Raw genomic sequence first — 19,379 nt, 5'->3', positions numbered from 1 at the left:
ACAATTACAAATGAAAAACACTGATTTTAAGAAATTAGCATTTCAGGCTTTTGAATATTATCCTCCGACTCCATGCGGTGGCATAAACCGGCAGCTAGTACTTATCGAAAAACAAATTAAGCCTTAATAAAGTTATCAGGAACCGTCAATTAAAAATCTAAACTATTGTGGTTATTTTTGTATCTTCTCCAGCACGGGGGTTTCTTTGTGAAAGAGGAAGATTTTGTTTAGTATAAAAGTGGTGATGTGAAAGTACCGTGTTTAAGGGCTCTGACCATAGTGAATTTTTCATAATTGCCGTGTTTAAAATGTGTTTTCTGACTGATGTAACCAACAAAAATATGGCATATTTTATATTTTCTGTTAGACAAACTATTCCTGAATCTGAAAATTCAAAAATTTCATTGAAAAAATTTGATGAAGAAGAAAATGAAGACTTTTGCGAGGAAGATTGTTTCAACTTTGAAGAGCTTAGTTTCGGCGAAGAAAAAACATTTTGAAAAAATTTTCGTAGTAGATGGTGTATCTTTTACCGAACAATAAAAATTTTTGCGGAAAATTTTTGTAAATGCTTCTTTGTCTCGAAATCTTCAAAATAGTGGTTTTTCATCAATTTTCCATCTGGATTTTGCTTAAAAACACATTCATAACTTTTGACACATCTTTTTAGAAACATTTTCCGCAAAATTTAAAATAGTTCAATTCTTTGCGGAAAATTTGAAAAAAGTTCGAAACAAAAAGCTTAATTACCCATTAAAACTTAGCACTTTTTATAAAAGAAGGTGATGCAACATATTATTAACGTCTTTTTAAAGTTCATAACGTCATTTTTGCAATTAAGTTCTTAATTACTCTTAAGGGGTTTGATTAAAAAGCAATTTATAAAGGCAATTCTTTGTTAAAAGTGTTAAAGAATCTAAAACATAACTTTTATATTCAGATACTAAAATGTATTTTCTGACTATGGTCAGAGCCCTTAAATCATCTCTGGCAAAAAGTCGAAAGGATTACTATTCGAAGGATTGATCAAAACAAAGTTAAAAGCAAAAAATAGTAGCAACGTCCTAAAATAGGATAAGATGAAGGTCATTTTGGCAAATCTGTTGTTGCTGACTTTGATTTGCTGTACTGTTCTTGGTGAGGATTTTTTGTTTGTTCTTTTGCCAGTGTTGATCGCACGATTTTATTTTCTTGAAAATTTGATCAAATTTCGACAGATAATTAAATCTAAAATTTGTCTGGAAATCAGTTTCGGATATAGTGATCTCTGCTCTATACACCTATACATCTTGCTCACAGACCCGGTAGGATTTTTTCAGCCAGTGGGGATAGAAATAACAGACTGAAACTCGATGGGGATAATATTCACATATTTTTTATGAATGGGGATTTCAATTCTTTTGTTTTAAAGTCAGAAAATTCATTAGGGATGGGAAAAATTTAAAATATTTTGCAGCGAGGATTGGTTTATTTGATTATTTTCAGTGCGGGGACAAAAATTGGGGGATAATTTTGCACCGGGGACAATATATTTTTCCATTGGGAAGGGCTCCCTATTTAGCATGGTTTATCTCACAGCCAAACTTAATAAACTATATTTTTTTAGGCTATCACCATCCTAACAGAAAAGATGAAAAGAAAAGAGAACTTAAAGAAGTTATAAAAGAAACTGTCAGAGATGTTTTAAAAGGTATGGTAAATTTTCTTGATTGCGGAGTCGAGTTTGCAAGAAGCAAAGAGAAAAATGTCAATATTGAAAAGAAAGACTTGTTAAAACTTTATACCATAAAATGCCAATGAGCTGCAGTCTATTTGCAAGATAGTTTTATGTATATCATTAGTAAGGTATTTCAACTCTTTCTCTCTTCTTGAGCTACGGCTATTGAAAGTATATGCGATGATCTTTTCTAGTCTAATGGGATTGACTGTATGAAAGAGAAATAAGTTTACCACTTAATTATTCAGGGATGGACAAAGAAGTCGAGGATGAAGATTTGGATGACTTTGATGAAAATGACGAAGAGTTATCCATTAAAAGAGATGCTAAAGCTAAAGCATGGTGGGGACGAAGACGAAGAAGATCAAGTACATGATGCATTTGTGGACCCAGTGGTTGCACCTTAGAATGTACCATTGGTAAAAAATGAAATTCACCGCATCTTGATTTGCTTACACTCTTAACTTGACTGTGTTAATTGCACCCCATTAAGTGTTTTATATATACTGTATTTTTACATTTGCCATGCACAAGATATAAATCTTTTAATCTAAAAGTTTTATTTTTACATAAGTGTTCCCGTTTCATATCAGACACATATTTCAGTGTCTGCCTATTGTTATATTATGCTGATATAAACAAAGAAGTGTTTTTCTTTTCTTCTTTCTGACCAATCTTGTTCCACATCCGTGTCAATCCAATGTGAAAAAGCTTGTAAATTAAAATTGATGAGTAAGCAAACGATATCACCAAATTGCTAACCGTACTACTGGCTCGTATCTTTCAAATTATTCTAAAACCCCTACTAATTTTTAGGAAGAGATTCTTGATATGTGCCAAATTTCAGCAAAATCCGATAGTTTGGGAAAATTTTTCACGCTTATGAGTTTTAGAAATCACGAGATTAGGCTTGGGCTGATTTGTTCTGGCCTCATTCTTGTCGGTTTATCGATTTTCGATATGCGTCCCTTACACCCGAATGTTTCTAAGCTATACTCTGTATGGCAATCAAGAAACATGTAGGGACAATGACGTCATAAAGTAGAACGCCATGGCGAGGTTGTATTACTCAGTTATTAATGAAAGGGGAAATCAAAGAATACCTCACAAATTACAAAAATATCCACATCGCTCTTTTTAAATTATGTACTGTACAATAAAATACAAATTCATTTCGATATATTACAGACAATGACTTCAGGATTATTATCTTGTTCACCAGAAGATGATGAAGTTGATTCGAATGTTTTGTCACGTGACTTCATAACTTGTTCCCAGTTCAACGTTCGATATTGCATGGTTGCACAGTTATGTAAACGCCTATTCGTTTCATAATTAAGAATTTCTTCTCTTGTCAAGGTACTTCTGTATCTAAATAATTTGATCACCACTTCAATATACGGACCCCAACACATCCGCAAAAAGAATTACCAATCTAACCTTTACACTAACTAGGTGTTTAAAAAGTCTTCATTGCAAAATTTACTGAAAAAGCTAATGCTATACCTGAGGGTCGATCAGGATTGGGATGAATTAATAGCAAGGATTTCTAAAATACCTTAAACCCTGTCCTAGAAGGTTATTCCTGACAACTTTAGGAATAATCAGGATAAAGGGGGCAGCTTTAACCAAACTGTAGGAAGGCTCGCGACGAAAGTTGTAGATGAAAGTTTCGAGATCCAACATCCTTGTTAATTTTTACTTCACAATAAAAAGTATTGCCAAGTTTTTGAAATTAGTGTTAAAACGTGAGAAGTTTGTTTCTCTTTGTAATCGTTATGAATCCCGAACTCAAAATGATCTTCCAAAAAAAGCAAAATCTGCTTTAAAGACAAGTGAGATACTTCATATAAAACAGAATTGTATGGGTGTAGATTCATTTTGTTGATATTTTATCGTGTTTTTTATTTTCGATTTTTGCTCGCTGCAGTCTTCAGATATGTAAGTAACAAGTAGTTTTATAGATATCTTGACCATGAGGTTTCTTTCAAAAAATTGAAAAAAACTTACTGCTCTTTGGTGGTCGTGGATTCCAGTTTAGCCAGCTCGTAATCATATTCACTGAATTCTGTAGACGGAGATAAAAACAGTCTTAAAGTAGGTAAAGCTTGTAAAATCAAGCTGGTTCCATTCGAAAGTACAAAATAAATTTGAGTTAGAGAGGAAGTGTATTAGACAAAGTGAATGCCATTGTAATTTCGCGCGTCCATCGTCAACTTTTTAGTATTGAAGATTAAAGACATCATATCATACCTTTAATAGTTCTGTCTTGCGGTAGTTCATTCCCAGTGATCTTTTTTGGTTTAGGGACACGAGTTCCAAACGCTATGTTCTGTTTTTTGTCTAGACTATCCTGTTTTGATATTTTGTCACGTTCTTTCTCCACATCTTAACGAAGATAAAAACGATTATTTCTAAGGTGAGACTTTTAGACTTTTACAACAAAAAGTTTTTTTTTACATGAAGCTTTTACTTTTTCACTGATGGTGGACGTGACTGTTAGAGATATAATTTAAAATCTTATAAAAACACATTGCAGTTTAGATTCTTCTTTAAGTTGTATCAAGACTAGATTTCTAAAAAAGGTGTCAAAATAGTTAAGAATTTGATTATTTTAAAATCTTGTACCTTTCCTGTCGAATAACTTGAGAGATGTGATATTTTGAATGACAAAACTTCGATAGTCATATTCTTGGGCAAGTGGATTGTTGAATAGATCTGAAGGGTTAATTAGACAAACGTTGATTGGTTTGAACTAAGTAAAATCAATTTTCATTCATTTTTAATTCTTAGGACTTTCTTAACTTTTCGGGTTTTAAACCTAAAATGTATTGTGTTCTTATTTTCACCATTTTGTGAGTATTTTTGTCTAAAAAATTTTTGTTCTTAAATTTTTGGCCTCTAGGCCTCCTTATGCTCTTATTTAGTTTGTTCTTTCGTAAAAAGTCATTATTGAGAATTCACGATAGAAGTACTATAACCGATGATTTAATTTAGAAAAGTAATCCTTACTTAGTATTTTGAGGTTCTTCATATTTCGGAATTCGTGAATGACATCAGACAAGTTTGTCAATTGATTTGCATGCAGAAGAAGTGTTTCAAGACATGTTAAGTGATTTAAACAACCAGTGATGTCAATCAGTTTGTTGTTCTGCAGATATAATTCATTTAACGCATAGTTGGACTTTAATCCATCACTCAAATGGAAAATCTAAACAGAAAGATGTACATATAGCCATTATTTAGCAAAATATTTTTATATTCAAATTATTTCATATAAATACCATTCAGTCATATATCAAAAGTATTACTTAAACAATTTCCCGTATACAGTGTGTAAAGATAATGCTCAAAATAAGATAATCTAAAATCTGCCTCAAAATTTTGTACTTCATTTATAAAGCAATATTGCTGACGATTACCTTGTTTTTGTTGAGATAAAGCCTCTTCAGGTATTTGTAGCTTGAAAAATCTTGAAGACTGTCTAGTCCTCTAAAAGTAAACAAAGTGTATAACAAAATATTGTTTGTTTCTTGTAGATTGATGAGATTAAGATTGATAAGATTAGGATCGAATGATTTGTCATTTATTCATTTAAGTATTTCTACACAAGGATTATAAAATATACAAACCCAAATTTTTGGAAAAAAGTACCCAATATCTATATCCATACCAATATTTTCAATTTTCAAAAGTTTCGGGGACGATCGGGACGAGTTTCTTGATCCCAGGGCAAGAATCTTTGCCACTTTTATTTTAATGCTATATGACTGAGAAAACTAACATACAATAAATCATATAAAAATGTTTCAATTTTTCAAAAATGCAGTTGCGCTAAAAAATCATTTAAAGATTCTCCAAATTTCATAAAAGTCTCTGGAAATCTATTAAAACACTTTACAATTTGTTTTCGCAAGAAAGATCTTTCAGCTCCCTGATTGAGCATGCGTTTGAAAAGTTCTAAAATTCTGGGCAGAACATCTTCAAAAAGTAGAGTGCATCTAGCAATGCGTAGGGCCTCAGAATATATAGAACTGTAAAAGATGATTGATGGTAAATGAGGCCCCCCCAGGCGACCCTCAATTCACGTATTCACGCAAAATCTTTTGCCAATTCACGTATTCACGCGCGAAAAAAAACCATTTTCACGTTCACGCGCTGATTTTGTTTTTAATTCTTTTGTTAAACGATTGTGACCTTATTGGGCTAAATTTGACCTTTTTATGGCCAACATAAAGTTTTCTGCAGTTTTTTGACCTTATTCTCGACATCGTCGACCCTTTAAGACCTCTGCAACTATTGGAGCTTTCATAGGGCAATGTTTAATGCCTGTCTATCCCGTCTATTACGCCAAAGTTACAAAAAACTACCTCTCTGGCGTACGGTGGTATAAACCCTGCCTGAATTTGCTTTCTAAGGGAGGTAAGTGCAAAGTTAAGCCTTAGCTTTAAGGTTTCCCCCCGAAATTTCTTCGTCGCAGGCCCTAAATATATTTTATTTTGAGAATAAATTTAAATCGAGGTTTGGCCCAAATTCATGGTCTGGAAAGTCGCGAGGTTCAAAGAGGTGGTACAACCAGAGGACGCAAATTCCAAAGTTTGACACCCTGTCTCATTGAAGAAAAGCTGTGGAAAGGAAAAAGCGAGCGAAGCGAGCGCGAAAATTTTTTGGCCTTAACACACTATTGTTACCCTAGTATGCCTTGTTTGGTCAAACAATTCATTCAGAATCTTTGATTATTTTCAACACTGACCATTTACTGGTACAAATCTGGTACGGCGAGTGACGTACCTGCCTTACACGGTACGGCGTCACAAGAGTTTTTTTCTGAATGTTCGATGATGCAATCATATAAATTTTTTTAGAACTATCTACCTACTTTTGTAAATTATCGAAGAATCAAATACCCTTCATTGTCTCCAAGTTCATGCGGTATCTTTTTGTGTATACTGCATTTAGTAACAATATAAGCGATTACAGAAAGACGACCATCATTAGCGCCGACGAAGAAAATTTTCTCATTTAGACTTTTTTGTTTTGACTCAAAACACTTTCGCTGGATGCAATATTTGCATCACAAAATGCGCCCTTAGAAAAATAAGGAAAAAATATTTGTTTCTGTTTCAATTTTTGATTATTCTGAATAACTTTACAATGGCAATAGGTCAATATGATATCAAGGATTATGCGAGCGAAGCGAGCAAGAAAATTTTACATATTTAGGTTTTTCAGTTTTGTTTTAGACATTAATTTGCTTTTCACGTTCACGCTCAAAATCTCGATTCACGAATTCACGCTGGTAAAATCTTATTTTCACGTTCACGCGGATATCTCAATTCACGTATTCACGCGTTGAAAAAGTCCAATTCACGTATTCACGACAGAAAAAAGGGTCATTCACGCGTCACGCCAGCCCCTGGGGGAGCCCCGTAAATTATTATCTTTTTGAAAATGGCGGCGTTGAGAGCGGTCATGCTCGTGCTATCAATTTTCATAACTTTTAACATCAAGAAACCTTTTGTTGATTGTGATTCAGTTTGTTATGATTACTCTCATGGAATTGTTAAAGAGAGTGGTGTTACTTATGTTTACGAGACTTTGTTTTTATTTCAAAATGGCAAAGAGATTTGTTTGAAACCAAAACTTGCTTTGTATTTACTACTTTTGATCGCTGGAGATGTTGAAACTTGCCCTGGACCTCAATCAAAGACTGCTAGTTTAACAGGAGAGCAATTCAAGAGAAGGCTAGTAGGAAAAGGATTGAAAATGGGACACCAGAATATCAGAGGCTTGGAAGCACACCTTGACCCTAAGGACCCAGAGTCACCTAGAAAGTTTGACTCTTTTCAAACTTTTCTCGAGTTAAATAGGGAGCTAGATATTATTGGTTTATCAGAGACCCATTTGAACGACAGTGGTAATATGAGCCAGTTTGAAATCGAAGGCTACACATTTTCAATCGGAAAAATAAAGGAGGGGGTGTCGCAATTTACATCAAAAACGGCATCATCATCTATAAAGAACGCAAAGACTTACATAGTGCTTCTATAGAAAATATCTACATCGAAATTTTTGTCAAAAAAACAAAATCCTTTATTGTTGGTTTTTTCTATCGACCGCCTGATGATTCAAAATATCTCTGTGATGACTTTAATGACCGTTTAAATGAAAACATCGAGCTCGTTTCAAAAGAGAACAAAGAAATTATTTTGATGGGCGATTTCAATGTCAATTATGATAATGATAATGACTCTCGTTCACACTTCGATTTTAAAAACATTATGTCTTTGCATGGTTTCAAACAAATTATCTCAACACCAACCCGTATCACAAAAGACACAGCAACTTTAATCGATCATATTTTTGTTACAAAACCATCGTCATTCACAACTTCATGTGTTGTTGCTACATCTCTCAGTGATCATGATTTCGTTTATTGTTGTCGTAAGATCAATTCTTTTAAATACAGTTACCGCACTATCAAATGCAGAGACTACAGAGCATATAATCCAGTTAATCTACGCAATGACGTTCAATCAATCGACTGGTTGCCAATCTACAGTAACGTCTCTGATTCGAACAAAGCTGCTGAATATTTATGATCTGAACTGAAATGTACTTTCGACCGACATGCACCTCTCGTCGAAAAACGTATCAAAGGAAAACCATGTGAATGGTTAAACGATAATATAAAATCAGAGATGAACATTCGCGACAAACTCGAGCGTAAAGCAAGAGGCTCTAAATCAAACGCTCACTGGGCAGAATACAAACGTCAAAAGAATCGCTGCATCAATCTTATTCGTCGAGCAAAGTCGGCTCATTATCGAAATACCTTGAATGAACATGACCGTGTATCCCCGAAAAAGTTCTGGAAAACAATTAAATCAATTTTTCCAGCAAAGTCCAAACACTCTGCTTCATCTGGCACCATTCCCCACTGACCGTGCTAATAAATTTTCAAACTACTTTTCTACAATCGTGAAAAAGATGAAGTCAATTAGCTTTCCACTCAGAAACTGTACGTGGGGCTACGGCCGGAAACGTCCCTTGCGAACTAGAAGTATCTTCAAGTTCTCGTTCATCACTCCTGGCTATATCTTAAAACATTTAAACAAATTAAAACGTAACAAAGCAACTGGTATGGATTCACTCCCGCCGAATATGTTAAAAGACTGCGCTGAGAAGATTGCTGATCCGATATCTCACATCATCAACCTATCGTTAATGACCAGTACAGTGCCCACCATTTGGAAAACTGCAAAAGTTAACCCAGTCTTCAAGTCCGGAAACGTAGATCTTGTCGAAAACTATAGACCTATTTCAATATTACCGATTTTGTCAAAACTGCTTGAAAGAACAGTACATGAGCAGTTATATTCTTTCTTGGAAGACAATAAACTTCTTTCAGACTGTCAGTTTGGCTTTCGAAAAAGACGATCCACCAAACTTGCTGCTACCCTCCTGTGTGATTCTGTGCGGAGAGGCTTTGAAGATGGACTTCTTGTTGGATGTCTGTTTTTAGATCTTTCTAAAGCCTTTGATACAATGGGGCACAGTTTGATCATTGAAAAACTTTTATTACATGGTGTTTCTTGGCCAGAACTAGCCTGGATCACCGACTATCTATTCAATCGTACCCAATGTGTTGAAATCAATAGCATCTTTTTGGAAAAAGAGGCTATCACATCAGGAGTCCCACAGGGGTCAATTCTTGGGCCACTCCTCTTCATTGTCTTTTTTAACGACCTTTGTGATTCTATCCAACACTCTTCAATCATCCAATATGCCGATGACACTGTTATCTACTTTGGTGCCAAAACAACAAATGAAATCGAAACTGCCCTCAATAAAGATTTATCAACCATTGTCAAATATTGTGAGGAGAATGAACTTTTACTAAATTTCAAGAAAGGTAAAACTGAGGTAATGTTGCTAGGTACTGCTCAACGAATGGCAAGGTATGGAAAAACAGTTACGATAAAGTACAACAACACCATCGTTAACTCCGTGACCCAATATTGTTATCTTGGAAATGTCATCGATCACCACCTCAACCTTTCCACTAATTTTGACAAATCCTACAAAACTGCCTCAGGTCGATTACGTTTGTTATTTGGTGTTCGAAAATTTTTGACAGCCAGTGCTGCACAATCAATTTATGAACTGATGATTGTCCCACTGTTGACTTATAGTTGCTCGATCAAAACCACCTTCAATGAGGGGCAAAAATCAAAGCTTGCTTCTCTTGAAAATCGTGCAGCTAAGATCATTGGTATCCCTTCAGTTAAAAAGACTGAATCTTTGATGGAGAAAGAACTTTGCACAATGGTGAAAAATTGTGTAAAGAAAATGTACCAACATGATATTTTTGATAATTATTTTAAAGTGATAAAACACGATCGTGGTACAAGGAATAATAACAAATTATTACAACTACCTAGTATCAAACTGCAAGCATCGAGGCCAAGTTTTTACTTTGGTGCTGCAAAAATTGTCAATAGTTTAGGTATATCAAACAGAGAATTTTTAGGTTCAGATTAATTATTTTACCCTGGCACTGTGTAGTCTGATCAAATTTTTTTCTAACTCCATTACTACTTTCCCGTAGTCTTCGAAGTTTATTACTATTTGATTTACTTCTGGTCTTTGCATTTAGCCCTACGTTTAATTTTCTCTTTCCTTTTTTCTCCAGTGCCTTTAGCCTTTTAGATTTTTTCAATATTTTAGCTAATTTATTAATTATATTTTTTGATTTGGGTTTTTATATTTTATCAGGACTGCAACGGAAAACAGTTTTATTGTATATATTTATGTAAATATTGTACATTTTTAGAACTGAAAAGTAATCATCCTGAATAAATATTCGTTAATAATAATAATAATAATTTATGTGGCATTCTCACAATGAAAAAGGGAAAGGCGGTAATTTAGAAAAAAGTTAAAGGGAATTTAAATAGTGGTATGTGAAAGAAAAACCTAATCCAAATGAAGATAGAAGAAAAGTAATAGTGGAGAAACAATGAATTGCAAAAAACTTTTTTGATAAACACACTTCCGTTCAATCATTTACACAAGTTCATCAAAATACATACAAAATGGGGACAAATACAAAAGCAAATACATAAAAAAACATACAAACACAAAACACAACCCAAAGTCCCAGACTTGTGACTGGCATAGTGACTTTCCACGTGTTTAAGGGCCCACACTCAGTCGCCTTCAGAAAACATAACAGAACCGACCAGCAGCTTCCAAACAATTAACAGACACTACAACAAAATACAGTACAAAAGGGCAAAAAGACACACTGTACCAACTATCCCACATACACTACACGTGAAACAAACATTTTAGCAAACAACATCTCACAGAAAAATAGAAAAAATCACACAAAAACAGAAAAAAACACAAAAGACTGTCTAATACAGAATCAGAAGTTGGACGAGAACCCGGTTTGGCCTCCCGCAACGGGACGGCCGCACGGGGAAAAGAAAAACAGAAAATGATGCTAATTCCTCAGTCATAATAATTAAAAAAAAAACAAAAAAAAACAAAAAAAAAAACAAAAAAAAACAAACAATTTTACAATTTGAAAATAATACATATGAATGACAGAAGAAGTGTGGTTGATAAACTTGGTGATCCAGTATCCAGACGATCTCAATCGAACGGAATCGACGATCGAACCAGTCGAACCAAATCGAACGCAATCGACCGATTGAAATTCGATTGTCGAACGCAATCGAATCTCAATCGAACGTCAAAATTCTGGGTAATATTCGATTGGTTCGATTGTTGTTCGACTGGTTCGATCGTCAATTCCGTTCGATTGAGATCGTCTGGCTTTAATGCAATCGAATATCAATCGAATCTGAAAATTGCGGTAATATTCGATTGAGATTCGATTGCGCTCGACAATCATATTTCAATCGGTCGATTGCGTTCGATTTGGTTCGACTGGTTCGATTGTCGATTCTGTTTGATTGAGATCGTCTGGCAGTAGATGGATTCCACGAAATCTCGCGCCGAAGATATTTTCCCGTACAGCAAGCCTCACGCCAAGAAAAATTTCTTTTGTACCAACATTCAATTTTTCAATAAGGGTGCAAGAAGGGAAAAGAGGCGCATGCGCCAACATGATTAATAAATTGAAGCGAGCGTAAGCGAGCGAAAGAAAATTTAGCCAAATGAAAGCTAAAAATCAATGGATTAGGAGTCATTCACGCCGAGCTGGAATTATTACTTTACGCCAACTGAAAATCAAACAATCTTTGTGAGTACCCTTACGCCAATGCGCCAAAAACGTTTCAGTTGTACGCCGAGGATCTTCCCGCGACGTTAGTTACACGAAATCCATACTGGTTGGTGATGAAAGTATCAAAACAAATTTATTTTCAAAGTGATTTAACAGTAAGTAAAAATACAGTCCATATATCAACAATCCCATGTTTCGACTATCCGTCCCAAGTTAGAGCAGTTGACGGTACTAATCTTAAAATTGTAAATTCAAAAAAAAATTAACTAGCTAGTGTGTAGACAACAGTCAAGTTACCTTTCTGTAAGAAAGATCTCATCCACATCTTTATCAGTTACAATCTTTTTTTCTTCATTCTTGATTTTATCCCAGCATAATGTCATTCTGTTATCGTTCAAAAATAGACAATAACAAATTAGAGAATAAAATACCTCAAAAACCTAGGAAAATCTGTACCATCGCCGAGACCAGCCATGTTTTTTTGTTTTCGTAATTTCCATGACATGTGATTACCTAAATCATATACTATTTAAACTGTACGTAAGAAGCGTGAATAATTTCTCTCTAAAATGTAAATAAATTTATTTCGCCGCGCACGACATACAGAGATAGAGTTAGACATAGGTCAAAGAGTGTTTTGATTTTTTTGAAAAGCGGCAAAAAATTTGAAAACAAAAAATGGACAGTTGACAGGTTGATTCGTTGACAAATATGAATAATTTTTGAGTGAACTAGTTTTTATTTCACATGCCTAATACACAATGATGGATTCAATGATGATGGATGACGACCCTACTCTACCAATTGATCTTGATAAAACGTAAGAATTTTTTATGATCCTCCACATGGCTCCGCCCCCCCCCACTTATTTGGGGGGGGGGGGGTGTAAATCTCAAATTGGCTTAAAAGTGGGTGGGAGCTGTCTCATTTTTTAAACTCAGGGGGGACCTAAAAAAGTGGGGGGAGCTGAAGGGCTACACTTAAGTTCTGGGGGGCTAATTAGGAAACTGTAAAATACCCCCTCACTATTGTTTTGGTTAATAAGTTAAGGATTTTTCTATTGAATTTATTATCTCTTACATTCTATCAAAATGTAGGCTAAAATGGCAGATTTCCACCCTTAAAATTCCAAAATTTTCTCGTTGCCCAACCATGGTGGGCAACATTTATTTAAATTTTCAATTTGGACCCCCAATTTTTTTTAACCCCGCATTTTTATGATGTACATGAATTCTTTCTTCTTTTCCTCAGTTGATTGACATCCCATGTTGATACGTAAAAAAACTAGTAATAATACTACCAGAAATGACAGTAGCTTTTTTTGCTGGGACCTGAACCTTGAAAGCAATTTTTGCAGGGACCTGAACCTTTATATTTCAACTGAGACCTGAACCTTACTGAAAAGTGGGGGGACCTAAATCGTAGGGGGGACCTAAATTTGTTGGGGGGACCTAGAACCCCATTCGGAGCCATGCTCCATGGCATGGCTCTTCTCAATACTTTAAGTTTCTTGCTTACGCATTATTCATCAGTTGAAGAATGATGAATACACTTTTTTTATAAAAGAGCCAGTAAGTATAGATTGATCAAATTTAATAGGGGTTACGCACAAACGATTCTTGTGGTTAAAAAGTGAAAGGGATTCTATAAACACCCCAAACCTAGTTATTTTAAGCATATAGGCAGGCTAGTACTAAAGCTTTAAGGGGTCACTCACATATCGATGTTTCCTGCAACTAACGTCATTGTGACGCGAGGGGGTGGGGGGGGGTCAGAGCCTATGACGCTAAGAAATTTCAACAGAATATCGATTTTCAAACCTGTAACATTTTGTATTCCATCCTTCGCTACACCTGACATCTTAATTCAAACGCATAAAATATAACAGAGATGATATCCAATACCCTTCCGTTACGTTTGTAGGAATATGTTATTATCTCCCTAATCATAAAAACAGAGATACCGCAATAAAAAATAGATGGGCCGTATTTTGATATACAAGGGCTGCGCTGACAAAACAACGAGCCGTTTGTCTGGGGACAAACAAATGTGAAAGTCATAAGTCAAAACCACTTGTTTTAAAACCGTGCGAAACGAAGCACAAAAATCAATGTGGCTGGAAAATATCAATATCTGTAATAGAGAAGTAAAATTACTTTCATCGATTTTTGCATTTGGTATATTTATGTAGCCTGGATATCCAGGCTGTAAACTATTTCACAGTCTTGTTTTTGATATTTTATGTTCTGGTTTACAGCCTGGTCTCCCTAGAGCGATTTGCATTCTCTTTAAGAGAATGCAGTGCGCTTGCTTGCGCTCACTTCGCTAAAACCGTAAGGGCCAATCTACACGGCGTTGAGCAATTCTAAAGCAAAAATAGGAGAGTCCTCCAGTTGCTAGTGAAGATAGGGCTTTCTGTTACATGAAAACGTGAAAAAGAAGAAAACAGAGGCAAGTTCATTTTCCAAGAACATGGCTTCACCCCCCCCCCCTGCTCGCAGGGGGGGGTTAAAAGGTCTCAGGGCAACTGGTACCTACAAATAGTCTTTAGCCAGGGGCCACCTACTGAGCTAGGGGGGACCTAATTTTTCATAATTTCCACCTAATTTCCATAAAAAAACTTTAGTGATAAACTTTATTTTCTTTTGTTTGCCTTTAAGTAGCTATTTTTAAAACTGTTGTATTTAATTACACTTGACAAAAAAGAAAGTTTTTCTAAAAGTATATCTACGATTTCAATTTTTAGGTTTTTTCGATTTTTGAACTTTTAGGGGCCACCTAGAATATTTTTCCAATAGACGATATCGGCTTTCCGAATTCTCCCCGAATGATTACCCATGATGCATTGGTATCGTCATCAATATCGTCCGTGAATTTTTTTGCACAATGCATCATGGGTAATCATTCGGGGAGAATTCGGTAAAGCCGATATCGTCTATAGGGGCCACCTAAATCCTAGGGGGCACCTAAATTCTTAGGGGGGACCTAGGACCTGCTTATAAGCCATGAAGAAAACATGGTTGGTCATGATAATGCATGCAAACTTTTTTATGGACTTTGGTGTAATCTTTGGATGTTTCAAATAGTTTTAGATCTTGTAAGACTGCTTTTTATTAATTTCTGTTTTGCTTCCCTGGGTTGGCTAGGAAACATGGGTTTTCACTTTCATTCTCTAGGGAGACCAAGCTCTATAATTTTAGAACTTTGTATGTTGAGGTAAATTTTGTTTTTTCTAAAATTTTGAGCTTGGATATCCAGGCTAATATTTATGTAAATGACGCTAAGAAAGGGGGGTGGGGGGTTTCTTCAGATAGCGTCACAATGACGTTAGTTGCAGGAAAAATCAATATGTGAGTGACCCCTAAAACAGCATCTAACAGTTAGTCACACTAGGAAATTAAGCTTTCAGAAAAAACAACATCAGTCATCTACAGGATGTAATTGAACAACAAGGATGAGAGTTACCTGAATCAAGTTCAAGTTCCCAAGACATAATTAAAACTTGAAAACTTAAAATGAGAATAAGTGACTGATTACGAACGTGCAACAGCCAGAATATCAACCAACCAAATTTTGTCATTCAATTCCCGAGACAGCGCTTCGATTTTTAAGGCCTTGTTTATACGCTAAAGTAAAAATAATTCCGCACATGTAAATGGGTCAGTGTTTGAGGTCCGGCAAAATTTTTGGGAAATAGCCTAATCGTTGGTGCGCAGATCTAGGTGGGCTCCGCCTCCCCCTTGTAGATCTTTTTCTTGGGAAGCTGATCTTCAAATTAGTTTTCAAGGTTGGCTTGGCTCAAATTTTTTCATCTATGGCTCAAATTTTAGGCAATTTCTCGGTTAGTGTAAAACGCAGGTCACAGGTCACAGGTCGCAGTTTACAGGTCACAGATCACAGGTCAACAAAGTGCAGACCGGAAAAAAGATAATAAGATCATAACATATACATAACATAACATCAATACATAATGCATTAAATTAAAAAAAAGTAATACATGTTATTTACATATTATAAAATGACAATTGAATAGAATAACAACCTAGTGACACTTACTTACAAAAATAATGACAAAATCATAAAATATGATGCCTAACAAGACAAAAGCACGAAAAATATTTATTATACAAAATGTGATGTGGATGGTGTGAATGGATAAAAAACAGGGCTCGAAATAACGATATTTAGGTGGTCGGACACATTGTCTGATCAAAAATTGATTTGGGTCGGACGTGTTCTAAGGCTTTTAAAGTAAAATGGGTCGGACATGTCCGATTGATTTTTATGTGGGGTATATTTCAAGTATAATTATATGGTTGATTACATTTAGCTTTGATTTGTAAAGGACGAGCGGGGTGATAAATCCGTAATAGCCCCGCTTTTTTGTAATCGCCCTGATGTAACCAAAAATTTCTATTGGTTGAAAGAAAAGTATCGTAGGATATTTTGATTGGTTAACAAAATATCGTACAAAATTTTTAAACCAATCAAAATAAGAGTGTTAGTCGAATGTTTTTTTATAGTTTCGAATGTTTTTTATAGTTTCGAATGTTTTTATAAGTTTCGAAAAGAATAGCGATTGAGTGTTCTTCAATTCTTTTTTTGACCATATAATTAACGCGGAATAACATGGTATTCTCGGGTGATTTTGGATTAATAACCCATCATTATTAATCCCAAATCACCCTCTAAACCATGTTATTACTACCTTAAAAGAAGAAATTTTGGCAGAAAGTAAATTTGGCAGATTTGGCCAGAATCCGCCAAATTAAGTTCCCGCCAAATTAAACTTTTTGAAAATATGATCTCTTTTAAAGGTGTTTTTGCATTTTTTTTGCTGTTTTACGCCATTTTAAGGATAAATTTTTCAGCAAACGCCAAATTAAATTCCCGCCAAATTTAGTTTTTTCGTCCATCCGCCAAATTAAATTCCCTCTAAAATTTCTTCCTTTAAGGTAGTACTAATACAAACTTCTGATAGAATTTTACATTGATCATGAAGAAGCTAAACAAATGCCAATTAATGGTCAGAAGCCCATGATTTTTTCGCAGCTTTGAGAGTTTTTGTGTGTAAATAAAGAAGTTACTAATTCTATGTAAATTATAATTTCTTTTGGAAATTTCACAACGTATCTGACAAATTTTTTGAAGGCACCGAAAGTAATTGGGTCGGACATGTCCGACTAGAATCGATTTGGGTCGGACATTTCAGCAATTGGGTCGGACAATGTCCGATGTCCGACCGTTATTTCGAGCCCTGAAAAAATGGCACCAAACAGAAGCTTGCAAGGTCCCTAAGACAGTGGTTTTAGAAGGATGGAACTAATTAATTATTCAGTTATTATTTTAATGTCTTAATGACAATTTTTGACAAAAATATTAACAGAATCATAAAATCTGATGCAAGAAAAGACAAAAACACGAAAAATATTTATAATACAGAATGTGATGTTGATAGTGTGAATGGATATAAAACAGCACCAATCAGAAGCTTGTGAGGTTCCTAAGAGAGTGGTTTTAGAAGGATGAAACTGATTAATCATTCAATTGTTATTTTAATGACTTAATGACAATTTTTGACAAAAATTTTGACAGAATCACAAAATATCATGTCTTACAAGAAAAAAACACCAAAAATATTTAGCATACCGAATGTGATGATAACAATATGGCTGGATATAAAATTACACCAATCAGAAGCTCGTGAGTTCTCTGAGAAGGTAGTTTTAGAGCAATGTGTTTTATTATATGTAACCATCATATAACATTACAAACATTACAATATGTAATATACCTGTTATACTTATAATATGGTTTCAAAAATTTGAAATGGTTTTATATGGATGAAATTGCTTGAGAATTATGTTTTTGATAATTCTTTGTGTTTTCCAAACATTTTCCTCTACAATGTCATTGATGAGAGTCAACCTGTCATCACTGACCTGCGACCTGCGACCTGTGACCTGCGTTTTACACTAACCGGCAATTTCTCAAAGTTTTTGAAAATGTTAATTTCATTACTGTAAAAAGCGCCGGGTTATTTTTTCATGAATCCCTTTAGAAGTTTTGCGGCGCATTTTTTTGCTTGAGAGTCAAGTAAACGATATAGCGCTTTCGCAGCATTAATCTTTGATACGTATTTTGGCGGGACGCTAGTGTGACTAACTGTCTAACAGTCTAAACTTAAACTCCTATATCAGGATTAGAAACTAGGCTAGTCTTACCTCTTTTATCTTTTCCTTTACAACAATACAATGCTGACAAGTTGACACAACACATTTGTACATGTACATTGACAAGTAATCCATGAGAGAAGTTTATATAGAAATCTGCAACAAAAACGAAGTGGTCTCTTCTACTGATTGCTTCCCAGCGCTCCTTTGCAGCTGTTTATCAAATCTCCACCAACGAGCTTGTCGCATTTAAAACGGCCCTTATTTTTGGCACCCGTGGCCTCTCAGTAAAATCCCACCCTTCATATATTTGTTTCAATCTGTGATCCGTGGCTTAGGTTTTTTCTCATCTTCAATTTACTGAAGAAAGCGGGAATTTGATGCGAGAGTTAGATTGTCAACAAAGTGCCGTAAAAAATCATTGAATAAAAGAAGAACTTAAAATCTTAAATATTTTCATTTTGAAGAATAGGTGCAAAAAAGTGAAACATAGAAAAGTTTCATTTTTCATTGCATTAGTTGAAATGGGGGATTTGGAAAATTTTCTATGTTTAGTTTTTTGCACAAACCCCTGTAACTATGGGCGAGCACCCTGTTGCTAAGATGTTGGCTTGAAATCGAAAATGAAACCACTCAAAAAAACGAAAGTAAAATCGGCCCGTACTCGAAATCCTGTAATCTTGATATACAAGTTTAAGTCTATACTGTCTAATAACATGAAAACCAAAATATGATTCATCCAATGGGAATCAAAACTATAAAAAGTGTACTTATATACAAACATCAATTTGTCAGATCTCCGGATCCAGGAAAGTGTACATATGTACCCTTGGGATTAATTTATGGAAATAGAAAATAGATGTAACAAAATTATTAATGGCACTGTGGGCATTGACAATCAAACAAAGGCTTTTCTGTCAAGAGCCTTGTACAGCCTTGTAAACATTTCAAAAATTTCCATTGAAACGATCTACCACAGCTAAGTTCTGCCATTTAAGCGCCGTCCAAGGATTGAGCCGAGAAAGTTCGTAGAATGCCCACGAGCTCTCGCAAAGGGTGAAAAACTTTCATCTGTCAATCATTTTCTCAAGCGAAGAGTATGCAAAGCGATTCTAGCTTTCAATAGTGTTGTGGATCATCAGTGGAAAGTATTCAAATACCATTATCCCTTTTATTTTTTATTTTTGGAACTTTTGCAAAAAAAAAGGAAAAATAGAAAAGTTGTATTTTT

The 19,379-nt window shown here is 34.9% G+C and overlaps 3 protein-coding genes across 3 annotated transcripts in view; 1 reads left to right on the top strand and 2 right to left on the bottom strand.

Moving 5' to 3' along the window:
- Nucleotides 1-19,379, bottom strand: part of LOC136804983 (choline dehydrogenase, mitochondrial-like) — a 291,737-nt gene that overhangs the window by 193,029 nt on the left and 79,329 nt on the right. The window lies entirely within an intron of this gene.
- On the bottom strand, nucleotides 2,829-12,482 carry LOC136804968 (leucine-rich repeat-containing protein 72-like). Its single transcript, XM_067061499.1, has 7 exons — nucleotides 12,273-12,482; nucleotides 5,140-5,209; nucleotides 4,730-4,928; nucleotides 4,346-4,435; nucleotides 3,971-4,105; nucleotides 3,728-3,785; nucleotides 2,829-3,088 (listed from the first exon to the last, which is right to left on the bottom strand). The coding sequence occupies exons 1-7, from the start codon at nucleotides 12,356-12,358 to the stop codon at nucleotides 2,887-2,889; spliced, it is 840 nt and encodes a 279-aa protein (XP_066917600.1). The 5' UTR covers nucleotides 12,359-12,482; the 3' UTR covers nucleotides 2,829-2,886.
- The window catches only part of LOC136804967 (putative leucine-rich repeat-containing protein DDB_G0290503), a 35,000-nt gene continuing 28,223 nt past the window's right edge, over nucleotides 12,603-19,379 (top strand). The window contains exon 1 of the mRNA XM_067061498.1: nucleotides 12,603-12,795. Coding sequence (XP_066917599.1) covers nucleotides 12,737-12,795 — 59 coding nt within the window. The 5' untranslated portion in view covers nucleotides 12,603-12,736. The remainder of the gene's footprint in view (nucleotides 12,796-19,379) is intronic.

The sequence above is a fragment of the Clytia hemisphaerica genome, unplaced genomic scaffold (assembly GCF_902728285.1).
Source record: "Clytia hemisphaerica strain Z4C2 unplaced genomic scaffold, Clytia hemisphaerica genome assembly, whole genome shotgun sequence".
In the NCBI taxonomy this organism is placed as follows: domain Eukaryota; kingdom Metazoa; phylum Cnidaria; class Hydrozoa; order Leptothecata; family Clytiidae; genus Clytia; species Clytia hemisphaerica.
This window is presented reverse-complemented; position numbering and strand designations above follow the sequence as displayed.

What these genes read in the sequence shown, in the direction of transcription:
- LOC136804968 (XM_067061499.1), bottom strand. Translation starts at nt 12,358, where the DNA reads ATGACATTATGCTGGGATAAAATCAAGAATGAAGAAAAAAAGATTGTA. An exon ending in TTTATCTCAACAAAAACAAG is followed by an intron (nt 4,929 to 5,139) that starts GTAATCGTCAGC and finishes CTTTCTGTTTAG; the next exon opens with ATTTTCCATTTGAGTGATGG. An exon ending in GCAAGACAGAACTATTAAAG is followed by an intron (nt 3,786 to 3,970) that starts GTATGATATGAT and finishes CTCCGTCTACAG; the next exon opens with AATTCAGTGAATATGATTAC.